Consider the following 13264-nt stretch of genomic DNA (forward strand, 5'->3'; position numbering starts at 1 on the left):
CGTCGTGACAATGTGTTTCGTAAATGTTCGTCATTGTTCTCGGTGTTTCAAAAAGTCTAATTTCGAAAAAAATTGGATTCTGGGTTAACAATACGGCAAAGGAATAATAAGGTGTGTCGTGGCGCTGTTGCTAGGGTAATGAACCTACACACCCTTTCTGTTTTTTTATTTCACATTTTCATGTATAATAACCTCAACCTTTATTATAATAATAGTCTGGTAGAGTTGCACCGACTGGAAGATTGCGCCTGTTTTATTTTGTAAACAAAGCTTGTTAGACTACACCGTGGAACGCGAAGCCGCAGAAAATCTAACTATATAAATAAATTTTCTTTTAGGAAAACTTTCAAGAAAATATAACACACTTGACGCTTTGTTATGAGGATATGAGAGCGGACTTTTCCAATTCAGAGATCCTGGAAAGGATTAAACAAATAGTACAAAACACAACAAACGTTCGACATAATCCGATTTTGATATACGGAAATCCCGGATCGGGAAAAACCTCGCTTATACAAACAATATACAGAAACTTCGAAAAGTGGTTTAGTTGCAGAACTCTTAGAATAATAAGGTTTACCTCAACCACCCCCCGGTCGTCGTATAATTTAGAACTGTTAAGAGTCATATGTCAACAAATTTGCATAGCTTTAAAGCTTCCTGAAGGTTTCTTGCCGAGAGACGCTTCCTTCGATCCCCTGTACATTAACAACTGGTTTCAAAGTTTACTCCGGAATTTCGAAGATATGAATCAAGTTCTAGTCATATTCATCGACGATTTACACTTGTTAAATCCCTTAGACGCCGACGCGATTAATGCGTTGAGCTGGCTTCCGATAACTTTGCCGAAAAAAGTTCACATGATCTGCACAACTTCGACGGAATTAGAGAAACTTCGTATGACTCCCGTGCAAAAAGAGCGCTTTAAAAATCCAGATTCGTATCTCGAAATTCCCACTCCAGATTCGCTCGAAGGTAAGATACGAAAATGTTTTTCGTCGATCTAATCCGCTGGCTTCAGATTTCGTTAATAAAAAATTCGACGCTTTGGAGGACTCTTTCACGAAGAACGCCGTCGCACGGTTGTCGTCGCTAATAACTTGCTCTGAATACGGGCTAACCGAGACGGAGCTCCTGGAGATTTTAATGCCCACGAGCAACAGCGAGGCCGTCATTCACGTCGAGGATGCCAATTTTAATTTTTCTTCCTTGTGCTCCATCCGGCGCAAATTCGGTAATTAAATCCTCAACCTGAAAACATTGTCAATTAACAAAACAATTCCAGAACCTCTCCTTAGGGAGAAAATAATGAGTGGAAAATTGCTGATAGAGTGGAGTCACGTGCTGATTAAAGACATCGTCCGCAGGCGATACCTCCACAATCAAGAGACTTTAAGAAACACACACACCGAACTCGCGAATTTATTTTTCTTTGAATTTTGTAGAGACGAGAGCTGTGAGGACGAAGAAGAGGAAGGGGAACCAGGTGAGAACCGGCAAACCGATTTGACGAAATCGGAATGATCGGTGAAAATCATTTTAGCGCCCCTTTTATCTGAAATTAGGGAAACTCCGTTCCAATCTACGGTGTATAAAGATGTCACTTACAGTCAAAGACATATCGAGGAAGCGTGGATACACCTTCTGCTCGCCGGAGATACAATTAAGTTGAAAAGCTTGTGTATGTGCAATTACGACTTCCTTCTTGCCGCGGTAAGTGCAACTTAAAGAACTTGAGCAGCCTTCCAATTGCTTTCGTTACAGTTACAAACGTTTTCGGTTAGCTATTTACGGTGTTTGTTGGAACATGTGCGCTGTTATCTTCTTGATAGGGAGATAGAGCTGGTGTACTACTCGATTCGGAAATCCACCGACGTATTAACGCGGGACACTTATCAATTAGGCACTCAGCTCATATCTTGGCTGAGGCCTGTTATAGAACGAGGCGGTGGTCTAATGAGTTCTTTGGTCACCTCTGCGATGGCCTGGTGTGATGGTTTCACTTTGCCCCTCGTGGTTCCTCTAACAGATTGGTTACAACCCCCTCTTCCGCAACAATCCAGAGTAATTAACACGCCAAACGTTAGACTCATTGAGTCTACCCCTTCCGGACAACACGTTATTTGTGTTGTTGATTCAGAGCCTCAGCTTTGGCACATAATGAGCAACCAGTTAGTCCACACTTTTAAAGGTAGCCGTCGTAACAAATACGATTACGCGCACCACCCAGAAAGAGCCACCAACTAATTACTCAATGATAACAAGCACACGACTAAAAAATCAGAACGAATCACATCGATATTCGGTTGAAATATGTCATCCTAATCTACTTCATGGAATCAACGTTAAGCCGATATAAGCTCTCATAGCCGCGTTTTGAATTTATCCCTTTCGAGGGTACCGAGTAACCTGCCGTCATTATTTCCCGTACTAAATTGTGAAATAAACAGACCTAACAACAATATTTTACTCCCCCCAGCATTCACCAACTTCAGTAAGGTGCCTATTCAGACACTAAACACATGTTAACTAGTAGCCTGAAACGCTAAAACCAGACCTGACTAGGATAACCCGGGTGATGAGAGACACCCCTGCTTCGAAAAATGAACATTTTTCTAGGGAAGTCACACCCCTACTGATGCTCGCCTTAAGTTATATCAGTCTTGACACATTTGGTTTCGGGTGACACAACATTGCATTGAAGCCCCCAAAAATATCGTTGTTCCGTGATAATTCGAAGCGACTTTTACCATCCCCGCGTTGACTACCTCTATTTCATGCTAGTGATACTAAATTTTTTTATGATTCTATCACACTTTTCTCTATGGCGTCTAAAACTTTTAAGAAAAATTCCCGGGTGTCCCCTCGGTTCAACCCGATACAGCAATGAACTTCTAATTTTCGAGGCATAATAGTCCAAAGTAACGGCCCTAATATTAAAGATACTTTTTTATTGTTTTATTGTTGGAATTGTAGTAATTTTCTGGGTGATGCGCGTTTTTGTAAAGGAGTGTGTTTTAAAAGTTTTCGTTGTAGGTCATACTGGTAAAATAATTTGCATGGCTGTGACAAAACATTCCCAGTACCTTTTTACCGGGTCCTACGATCTGAGCATAATTGTGTGGGATCTGAAATCATTTGCGGTTAAATTACGAATTCACGAGCACATTGCACCGGTATTATGTATTACCGGCGGGCTCAACAACTCTGTGATCATCAGTGGGGGAGAGGATAGCAGCATTATAATAACATCCCTTTCTGACGGGCACGTGGTCATGAAAATAGATCACCATCGGGGTCCCGTCACGTCGGTTAAAGTAACATCCACAGGTGATATTCTAGTGTCAGGGAGTCAAGATGGAAGGGTTTGTTTATGGTCTTTGGAAACTTTTACTTTGTTGAACACGATTACGCTGCAATCACCGATACAGATGATCGAAGTTTCTGCCGATTCCGTCTTTCTGCTGGCTTGCTGCAGAGACAACAACTTGTATTTACGCACTCTGGCAACAGGAACGGAACTCCACAGTCTGGTAGAACATAAAACAAAGGTTACATTTCGTAACTTTAAATTCAGAGTTAGCGCAACCGCTCCTTTCTAGGTCAGATCAATTTGTCTTACTCAGGACAGCTGTAGAGCTGTCATTGGGGGTGCAGACGGAAAAGTGTACATTTACGATATTCACAGTGCCAAATTAATTAAATGCTTAACAGGACAGAGCGGGGAAGTCACAGCAGTGCGCGTTACTGATAAAGATGATTTTCTTTTAACAGCGGGTTGGTTGTTTGTATATTCGGCGAGGCTTCCGAAAATAAATAACTTATTACAGGTGGAAATCGAGTTATGTTTTATCCATTCCGGAGTGACGATAATATAAAAAACTTCAACAAGATGAAGAAAAAGTCGCAGCATCATTTACAGCCCCACGGCGGTTTTTTAACTTGTCTGGATATATCGAGGGACGGTCAATTATCGGTGACAGGTGCATTGGACCATATAGTGAACGTGTGGCAGCTTAATAGTCAAGAGTTGGTATTGACTCTAAAGGGACACACCGGTCCCATTACTGCGGTTAGTTTTGCTGCAAATGGGTTATTTGTGGCGTCTGGTTCTGAAGATAAAACCGTCAAAGTTTGGGGGCTCACTCTTGGTACATTAGTCTCGACATTCACGGTGAGTCACTTAACATTCAGAAAAGGAACCTATAAAGCCATTTTTCATAAAGGGTCATCAAGCTGCCGTCTCCACGGTATTCGTTATGATGGATTCCAGCAGGGTAATTTCGTCCGACAGAAACGACACACTGTGTATCTGGCTCGCTGATAATGGGAATTTACTCCAAACATATCCCGGACCTAGTAAATGTGTTAGAGCTACGAATAACATGAAATACGCCGTAAGTTTAACGACACACGACACGACCTGCAACTAAATTCGGCTTCCAGATCGCCACGAACGGTGACGTCTCGTTAAAAATCTGGTCTTTGGTGAAAGACGACGAAAAGTATAACGTGAACCATTCCGAAGAGATAACTTGCTTTGTTCTTACGATAGACTCTCAGCACATTATTACGGGGTCGAGGGATATGTCATTGAAAGTTTGGCAAGTCGTCGGCGGGAAACTATCTCAAGTGAGGCATCAAATTTGATGGAATCCTTCGATATGTTCGGATTTTTTCGTAGGTTTTGATAGGACACACTGATGCGGTAACTTGCGTGGCAGTTTCGGTTTCCGATAAAAGTCAAGTAATATCTGGATCGTGCGATAATAACCTTATAGTGTGGGATATAAACACGGGGGCTGACTTATACACGTTATCGGCCCACTTGAGCTACGTTACTTGCGTTAAACTATCCGGCGACGGAACAACAGCGGTATCAGGTCAGATTGAAACAACCTTAAGACTTTTTGCTCAAACTATGCCGTTAAATTTTAGGATCCGACGACAAAAGCATCATAATTTGGGACACAAAGAGAGGGCTACAGCTAACTTCCTTACAATTGCATTATCCTATTATAAGCATAGAACCTACGTCGGACTTTTCAAGAATATCCGTTCTACTGAAAGACACTCACTTTATGCCAATTATTTGCTTGCATAACACTCCCGCTAAGTACGTCAAACTGCCGACTTACTGCGCCCCAGACAAGGACATAATAGAAAGTAAGCAGTCGAAGTTTGTAATAACAATAACAATAATAATCGTATATAATAGACCCGAAGCCGGCTCCGAAGCGACAAATGAAACGACTATTGAAGAAGGAAGTCTCTTTAGACACCTACACTTGGCAGAAGAAATACGCTCATCTCACGTCGAACTTGGTGATTCCCGCGGTCGACGAACGCTTCAAGCGCCGCTTCTCCGTTTCGGCGAGCATGGAAGAAATCTCGAAAATCCCCCAAATGAAAGATTCTCAGGTTGTAAATTTCCTCTTGGTTTTGTTAAAATCTGATTGAAATTGTGTTGAAGGGTGGCTTGGGAGCGAAACAAGCTTCTCTAGCGCAATCTCAGCATTTTGATCAATTGGAAGCTTTGTGGAATAAGCGTTCGCCACCAAGGCGTAGACTTCATCAGGTGATTATTCGGATTCGGTTATTTGAGACCGGGTAATATTTTTATTCGTTTTCAGTCGTTATCCAAACAATCATCTTTGGCGGAGTCCCATCTGGATTCGTCGGACGAAGACGGACATCTGGAGGACGGTAAATATGTGACGTAACTGTAAAAGTATTAAGTAAAACTGTCTTTATTAGACTAAGTCAGAGTAGTAAATGTCGTATTAGGTGAAACCTTCCCCCAATGGATGTTGTAAATGTAGTACTTCCACGAAATGTTATACTTATAGAATATAAAGTAAATGCAAATGATAATCTATGACATAAGTGCTTTCCTTATGACTGTTTCAAATTTTTAGACTTTCTAAAATATTATTTTGTATAATTGCTATTTACTCTAGAAATAAGGAGAACCGTTTCATATTACCAACTGTACTTTATTGTTTCTTGTTGAAAGCAATCATTCCACACATTGCAAACAGTGTTTGTTAAATGTTTATCTTGATGTTTGTTACATTATTTCCGATTTGAGAACTTTAACTACCGGACTTGGAGGGGAGGGAAAACAACGAAAACTAATCCGTGAATTGACAAAGTTTTGTGTAACGAAATAAAATACGATTCCATTCAAGTATACGAAACTCTGAAGAATGTCGAAACGTATGATTTATTTCTCAACGAACTTAATCGTAGCTAAATAAAGTTCTCAAATTAACTAATACTCACACCTCTATTACGATTCGCCAACTCCTTTTTGGGAATTGTTTAAATTACTAATTTTTTAAGTCGAAAATTCTCAGGACCAAATATTTTTTTTAACTAAGATAAAACAGTTTATATACATTTTTTATTATAAATTTGTATTTTTATAATATAACTAAGTTAACATCGCCCTGACTAAAAGACCTGGCTTAACTTTACAATTAAATAAAGCTCAAATAAATATTCGTACAATGTCCACAACTCTGCCTACCGCATCAACTTAGTTAGAACTCGCTTAATCTTCAGTGTTCATATTTTAATGTACCATCTTAAAATGTTTCTCTTGCTGTCTCTGCATTATGCGATTTACGTATAAAGGACCATTGTTACGTTCGTTTGTCGTACTTATTTCCGTGTTAGTCTTTGTTACCTAAAGCAATTCTAAATCTCGCTACCTAAGCAATAATGTAACTAACTAAACCATCGTTTAGATTACAAATCACAGTATATAAATGCTATGTTAATATGTGTAATGAATTAGAAAACTGAGTCGAAAATAAAATTCTGAGAAACGTTACAGCACCATCAATTTCGACCCACCCTCTATCCATCAATCCATACCCCGCCTCTTTGATTAACCCCAAACTTTTGTGACGTTTCGCCATAATCAAATGAACTACACGGCGAACTTGACGGTAAGTCAAAACAATTCCGAACACATCACGAACTAAGATACAAGTCAGCTTGCAAAAAATACCACCTGTTAGAAACACACATGTACAATTTCGCCGTTTGCTCCAGACATACTGCCACTTGGATCGAATTACAAACAACTGCTTCCTCTGAATAAAATTAGAATATTGTGCTCTCAGAGCGTGTTTTCACGTCGAAATTGGACTACCGCGCGACCTCGACGCCGTTAAGTAGGCTCAAAAATTCAAAAACGGGCTTACAAAACCGCCGCGTTCCTGCAAATAATTTAAGCGATTACGCGGAATAACATTAACGCCGCCGAATCAATTACCGCGCACAAGAAAACTCCTGTGTAAATATACAGCAAGATTTCACGCAAAAAGTGGAAGCGGGCACCCCGGAGGAGATGGATGATGCCATTAATCCATCTTGTCCTTAGCTAATTGTAGGTAAGTACCGAAAACTGCTCCCTCCGTTCGATGTTTCGATTCTTCACCAACTTAGACTTATCGGTTTTGTTCCCTAAATTGCCGCTCTTGTTTCGCGACTAACTAACGACTCCGTGCCAAAACCGAATCTAAACCCTTCAAAAACAGAATCCAACCTGCAATGCGACGAACCGTAAAAACAAACTCGTACGGAGACAAACCGTACAATTTGCGAACTAAATTGCTCGTTTTTAAACAAATGCGCCTAACAAAAAAGATTTGGTCAATTACTATTAGTTTATGCATAGAACACCGAGAACAGATTAATCTTAATCCGGAGTTGTAGTGAAACCACCTGTATATTGGAAATTTCCGTAAATTACGGCCGTAATTTATCACGCTCCATTACCTCAACAACTTCTTTCTTAACAGTTTTGTTGCAGAACAACTAAATAACAAAATCCGCTCGGTTTCACCTACATGATTTGGACTCAAAATTTATTCGCTACTTCACGTAACACACAACAACATACAACGAAAAGTTTTGCTTGAATTTGTTCAATCGAGAACAATGTCCATTTAACTAATTAATTCAGCGGCAAATATAAATTTTAATTCACTGATTTATAAAATGTAAATCACGACGAGACATGACAAATTACAAAGGGAAATTTTTTAATTAAATGCTAACAATATTACTTAGGTCGCACTTGCCGTATCTGCACTTCAACGACGAACATTTTGGAAGTTTGCATTTGAATAGTTTATCACACTACGCTGTGCTATACTATGTTTACCGAACAGATGGAGTAGTAAAAGTGCATAATCTTTTAAAAACCTGATACTGTTTTAGTGTGTTGTGGCTGTTTTGGCACAGTTAAGCAAGAAAACGGTTTGTCAAAAATGTCACGCCGATATTTTGAAAATGTAGCTGTTTAAACCAGAAAAGTCTTTCGATTCGCGTGTTTGAAACTGAAAATCCGGCAGTGATAAACGCCGTCGTAAAAGAACACGAAGTGGTCGAATGCACGTTCTGATGAGCGATAGCAACAGGTATTTCTTCAATTACTTAAATAATTCCCTTTTAATTATTTGATTTATGTCGATTTCTATCAATCCCAGAAAGCCGAGCTTCCTTTTTTGCGTTCTCTTTGATATAGGAGCTAAGAGCGCTTTCTTTGATTAACTAAATTAAGTTGTTTCAATTCGTAAACAAGAGTCTTTCATAAAAAATTCAAGTGAGTTTGGGGAGTCGATATTGATATAATGGATCTCCATGCTGTCGTCATTTAACGAGTAATTTTAGTACTTCTAAAAATAAAAAATGACGAACAAGCTGCTTTGAACGTGCCACTACAAACCGGTTTAGAACGTAACCGCAAACCGGTTTCACGTTTTGGAGTCTTTCCCCGCTTTAATTGCGCCATGTTTCGTCTGAGTAATGCTAAAGTGGAGTGCTGAAAAAAGCAAATCTGGAGAACATAAAGATGAATAAATAATTGCACTCGAGTTTGAAACGAGCCGTTTGTGTGGAGCTTCCCCGAATGCTGAGAAACTTCTTCCAGGTTCGTATCTGCTGACGACGACAAAATAGTAATAAATCACAAGTTACATTCTGTCTTCAAACTTTAGATTTTCATTTTTTCCTCCGTCCGTTGACAAATAACGATTCGATTTGTTCGTCTTTCATCTTTGATGATCCAGTTTAGTCTACGACTGCACGAACGGTTTATCTAATATTAATCAAGGTGTTCACAAGCCGATACGTCGGTCACTTTTTCAATCCATCAATTTTTTATTTGGAAATTGAATAGTCGCACATCTTAGAAACTTTGTGGCAAGAACAAATACCTTTGATCTGGGCAGCGATCTCGTAACCGTTTCAAAGCCACACTGCAGACGCAACAATATCAAATTTCCTGCAGGCTTTACTATATGCCTTCAATGTGCAACAACGTACTCATCACACTTGCCCTAATAAGATCAGAAGAAAATAGAATTACCATTAGTGGAGTAATGAGGATAACACGCGGTTAAAATCTAGGAGGATGGATCGATACCAAATTATCCCGGCAGGATTTTAACCACTGCATTCAAACCCCCTGATTAAATCATTAAAATAACGAAGGTGTTGCTTTTCCATCACCGCACGATCACACAAAAAAATGGCCACCGGCGATATCAACCAACTAAAATATTTAAGACAACAAATATAAAATCGATCGTCAAACTTTTTCATTTAGTGAGTTAGAACACAGGTAAATGATTTATGACAAAATGGAAGCTCAAAGTTGTACTCCAAGTTGAATAATCAAAATAATTATATATATGTCTCCTTATCGTTGCATCCTTCCACCATGTCAAGATTCCGCCATCTCCGCACAACATACGGCGTATATCGATATTTGAGCGTACAGATAGTCTGCTTGAAAGGCACAACATAAATCTGACAACGATTTTAATATCCTTTACGATAAGCGAGAAAATTTGCTTTCGTCGTTCCAGCATTACCCAACAAACCCTTTATCTAGTGAATCTTGGCTTCACCGTAACTCCAAATCATTTTTTTTTACTTGTTGTATCGTTACGCCCGTGAAAGACGAGTGAAATGCGCGAAAAACAAAAGCTGTAGCAGAATTTCCGACTGCAGCTCTAGCAGCGGCGGCAAGGAAATCCGCAGTTAAAGTGCTGATCGATTGCAGAAAACGTAATAAAAAGGAGTATGAAATTAATATGGAGCGCAATTAAGGTCAGAATGCTGCGAACCTGTGGTTTAAAAGTGGGCGTAACCGGTTTAAAAGTGGTGAAACCGGTTTAAGACCGGTTTACGCTTACGAGTGGAAGGGGAAACGTGGAGCGTATGTAGAATGTCACCTTTGATGTAGGCGCTGTGTTTCTCGGCACCGCATTGTGCGAATTTCCATCGTCCTATTTTTAAAATATCATTGAAATTAATGGGTTTGAAACAGAGAAGGCGTTAACAACATTATTATCATTATGCTGCCAGAGGTTTAAAGTTAACAACTGTTAAAATAAACCGAAATGAGCAGCGTCGTGCTAATTGCTCTCACTTCTTGTTACGATCGAGTTTTGCTGAAATGAATCCACGCACTTTCCATTAATTAATTACATACAAAACGTAATAAAGTTATTTGCCTTTTGTTACCTCGCAGTTTGTTATCGCTAGTTATGAATTAAAAATATCCTTTGTGGTGAATAAATGGGAACATCCCCTCGCAAACGAAAACGAGGTTGTGCTAATGGCGACGACCAGAATTCCACCTTCTATTTACGGTACACCCCTTAATGGAATCCGCTTATGCAGTTAACGAAATTATCTCAATGTAATTTATTATTGTATCATTTTAAGGGCTTTCAAGCTGAAATCCGTTGCAAACGCAATAATCTATCAACTGTCGGATGATTCGAAATGTATGCAAATCCTCACATTATCTCTAATTCTGTTTGTACAATATAAATTCATTTTAGAAAAAATCCTTTTTATCGTAAATCAAACAGAACGATGACGCTTTTTATGCTTTCATTTCATTACGATTGCAACGATTTGGCAAATCACTTGATCAAATTCCAAACACCGATCACATCTCTTCGGGCAAAAAAGAATCGACGAAAGTGTATAATTTTCTCATATATTTATCGCATTTTCGTCAATTCACTATAAATCCTATTGGCATCCTATCAAATAGAATTTATCAAGGTGAGTTCACAATTTATTTTTTATGTACCCTCCACGCTACACCACCTTATACATAAATAACACGGTCCGGGAAAACTCCTCTCTCGGATCTACGCCCTTAAATTTTGACACCTGCTCGGACGACAATCCAATTACTTCAAACATTCAAAAGTCTCAGTTGATTATAGCATGATGACATCTCGCCTCTTCTACCTAAGGTAATAACATAATAACGAACACCTGACACGATCTTGTTTAAATTTAAATAACCATTTTTGACGTAATCGTTTCACATTTACACGAAAGAAAAATCGTGGAATAACGGTATTCGTCAGAAATTTTTGGTGTATTCTCGTTCGGTATAAGGATTCATATTAAGGCTCTTGTTCTTGTTGAACATCGTAAAATATATAGAGTATAAAAAGTATTAAGGGAGGGTTACCAAAGTTTAATCCAAACAAAGTGCAGCGTGCATTCTGTGTACACATGTAGTCATCCACGATATTAACTGTAGCAACTACAACAAATTATTAAAGTGGCTGAGGTATCGGGTTTCTGACATGAAGCAACATAATTTCGTATAATTAATTACAAGATAAAGATCAATAATTAATCCCCTTCTTTGTTGGAGTTCGTTTTTTAAATTAGTTTGTTTGGTGCCAACATGTAGAAAATGAATTACTTTTTCTATTATTATTATTAAAAAATGTCTAATTGCTTCCATCCTTCGCCACAACTCACGCCACACCACCATGTAGAAAGAAAAACAAACTTCTTGTACCGTCGACAACGTTTTTGCCCTCTAAAGACGCAGGTCGAAATTCCGTATCGACAGACATACACGCGATGACGTCAGCTGCGAATGACGTCACGTTGTCCGTGAACCCGACGTTATTACCAAAAAAATCAAAATTGAAAAAATCAACACATTAAAAGAAGAATGCATAAACACTGCACCATCTTGTTTACAAAAGATTAACAAAGTTGGCGCTCTCGTGTAAGTATGCTGGTCGAAATTCGCAGAACGGATATCCAGGTGCTGACGTCACACCGTAGCCGCGGGTGAAGTCACGGTCTAACATTTTTCTTCCAGAAAATATAATTAAGGGAATCATCTTACCAGAAGATAACAATCATCTCTAGAATTTTACTTGTTAATTTTAAATAAATACGCTTCTGGAGTTGTTTCCGTTGTAACAATTCCGTTCCATCCGCTACAGTTCCAGGGTAAATAAAATGATACATTTCTCAAATTCCCGGCAACAATATTTTTCTATGTTTTAAAAACACGACGCTTCGTTATTTGTAAATAAAAAGCGATGAAAAAACAAAGTGCTCTTCAGTATCGATCCACATAAAAGCTAATAATATTTTGCTTCAAGTGAACTACAGTATTTTCCGCATTACAGGCCGAACGTTAAATCGTTTTACACAAAATTCGGTGTTTTTAACAAAACTTGTAACATTACGCGTTATTAAATAGACATTAGGATAAATAACGTCACACTACTCATTACAAGAACGCAACACATAAACAGAAGTTTTACGTAACATATTGCGAGATTACTATATAATGTGAAAATTTGAAAAATTCAAAACAAGGCGGACTGTCTCGGTGCAGCAAAATCGATTTTATGCAAGATTGATGCAAAAATGCACTGGCGATGAAACGAACTGCTTCAGACGACTTCGGTCACTATTCTCCATGTACATACGGTCGAACACTTAAGAAAAAAACTTTTCTTTAACGGTTTTTGCATATCGTAACTCGGGTCTCTGTACCAACTATATTCCAAGAATAGAAGTGTGGAACTTCCCTGATGCTAGACACAAGACCAAAGTGGAACTTATTAATGGCTCTAATAATCAATACAATATCATTAGTGAGATCAATAACGCTGATTAAAATTAAACTCGGATGCCTTTGCCAACTTCCTCCGACACGTTTTGATTACTTCATTCTGCAGTTCGAAGTTTATACGCTGCACTGACAATCTATCAATTAGTCTAAATATGTTCGGCTGCACATGAAAGCCTTTCCGAACAACAAAAATAGACGTCAGATCTCTTCATCGTTCGATTCTACGGTTGATAACGGTCGGGAGGAAATTAAGAACACATGTCAATATCCTCATCGCGATCCAAACAAAATCATTGAGAAAGTTCCGAATTGGGAATTTGCGTA

General features: G+C 38.8%; 1 protein-coding gene across 1 annotated transcript in view; it reads left to right on the top strand.

Moving 5' to 3' along the window:
• Positions 1-6825, top strand: part of LOC135141365 (protein qui-1) — a 34746-nt gene extending 27921 nt beyond the window's left edge. The window contains exons 11-25 of the mRNA XM_064072413.1: positions 339-975; positions 1022-1234; positions 1286-1486; positions 1544-1713; positions 1765-2191; positions 3037-3551; positions 3603-3777; positions 3831-4174; positions 4227-4397; positions 4447-4632; positions 4685-4883; positions 4939-5166; positions 5219-5421; positions 5474-5578; positions 5634-6825. Of these exons, the coding sequence (XP_063928483.1) occupies positions 339-975; positions 1022-1234; positions 1286-1486; positions 1544-1713; positions 1765-2191; positions 3037-3551; positions 3603-3777; positions 3831-4174; positions 4227-4397; positions 4447-4632; positions 4685-4883; positions 4939-5166; positions 5219-5421; positions 5474-5578; positions 5634-5723 (3864 nt within the window). The 3' untranslated portion in view covers positions 5724-6825. The remainder of the gene's footprint in view (positions 1-338; positions 976-1021; positions 1235-1285; positions 1487-1543; positions 1714-1764; positions 2192-3036; positions 3552-3602; positions 3778-3830; positions 4175-4226; positions 4398-4446; positions 4633-4684; positions 4884-4938; positions 5167-5218; positions 5422-5473; positions 5579-5633) is intronic.
• The last annotated feature ends 6439 nt before the right edge of the window (positions 6826-13264 follow it).

This window comes from Zophobas morio, unplaced genomic scaffold, assembly GCF_036711695.1.
Source record: "Zophobas morio isolate AGI-343-1 ecotype UQ-CSIRO unplaced genomic scaffold, CSIRO_AGI_Zmor_V1 ptg000044l, whole genome shotgun sequence".
Taxonomy (NCBI): Eukaryota; Metazoa; Arthropoda; class Insecta; order Coleoptera; family Tenebrionidae; genus Zophobas; species Zophobas morio.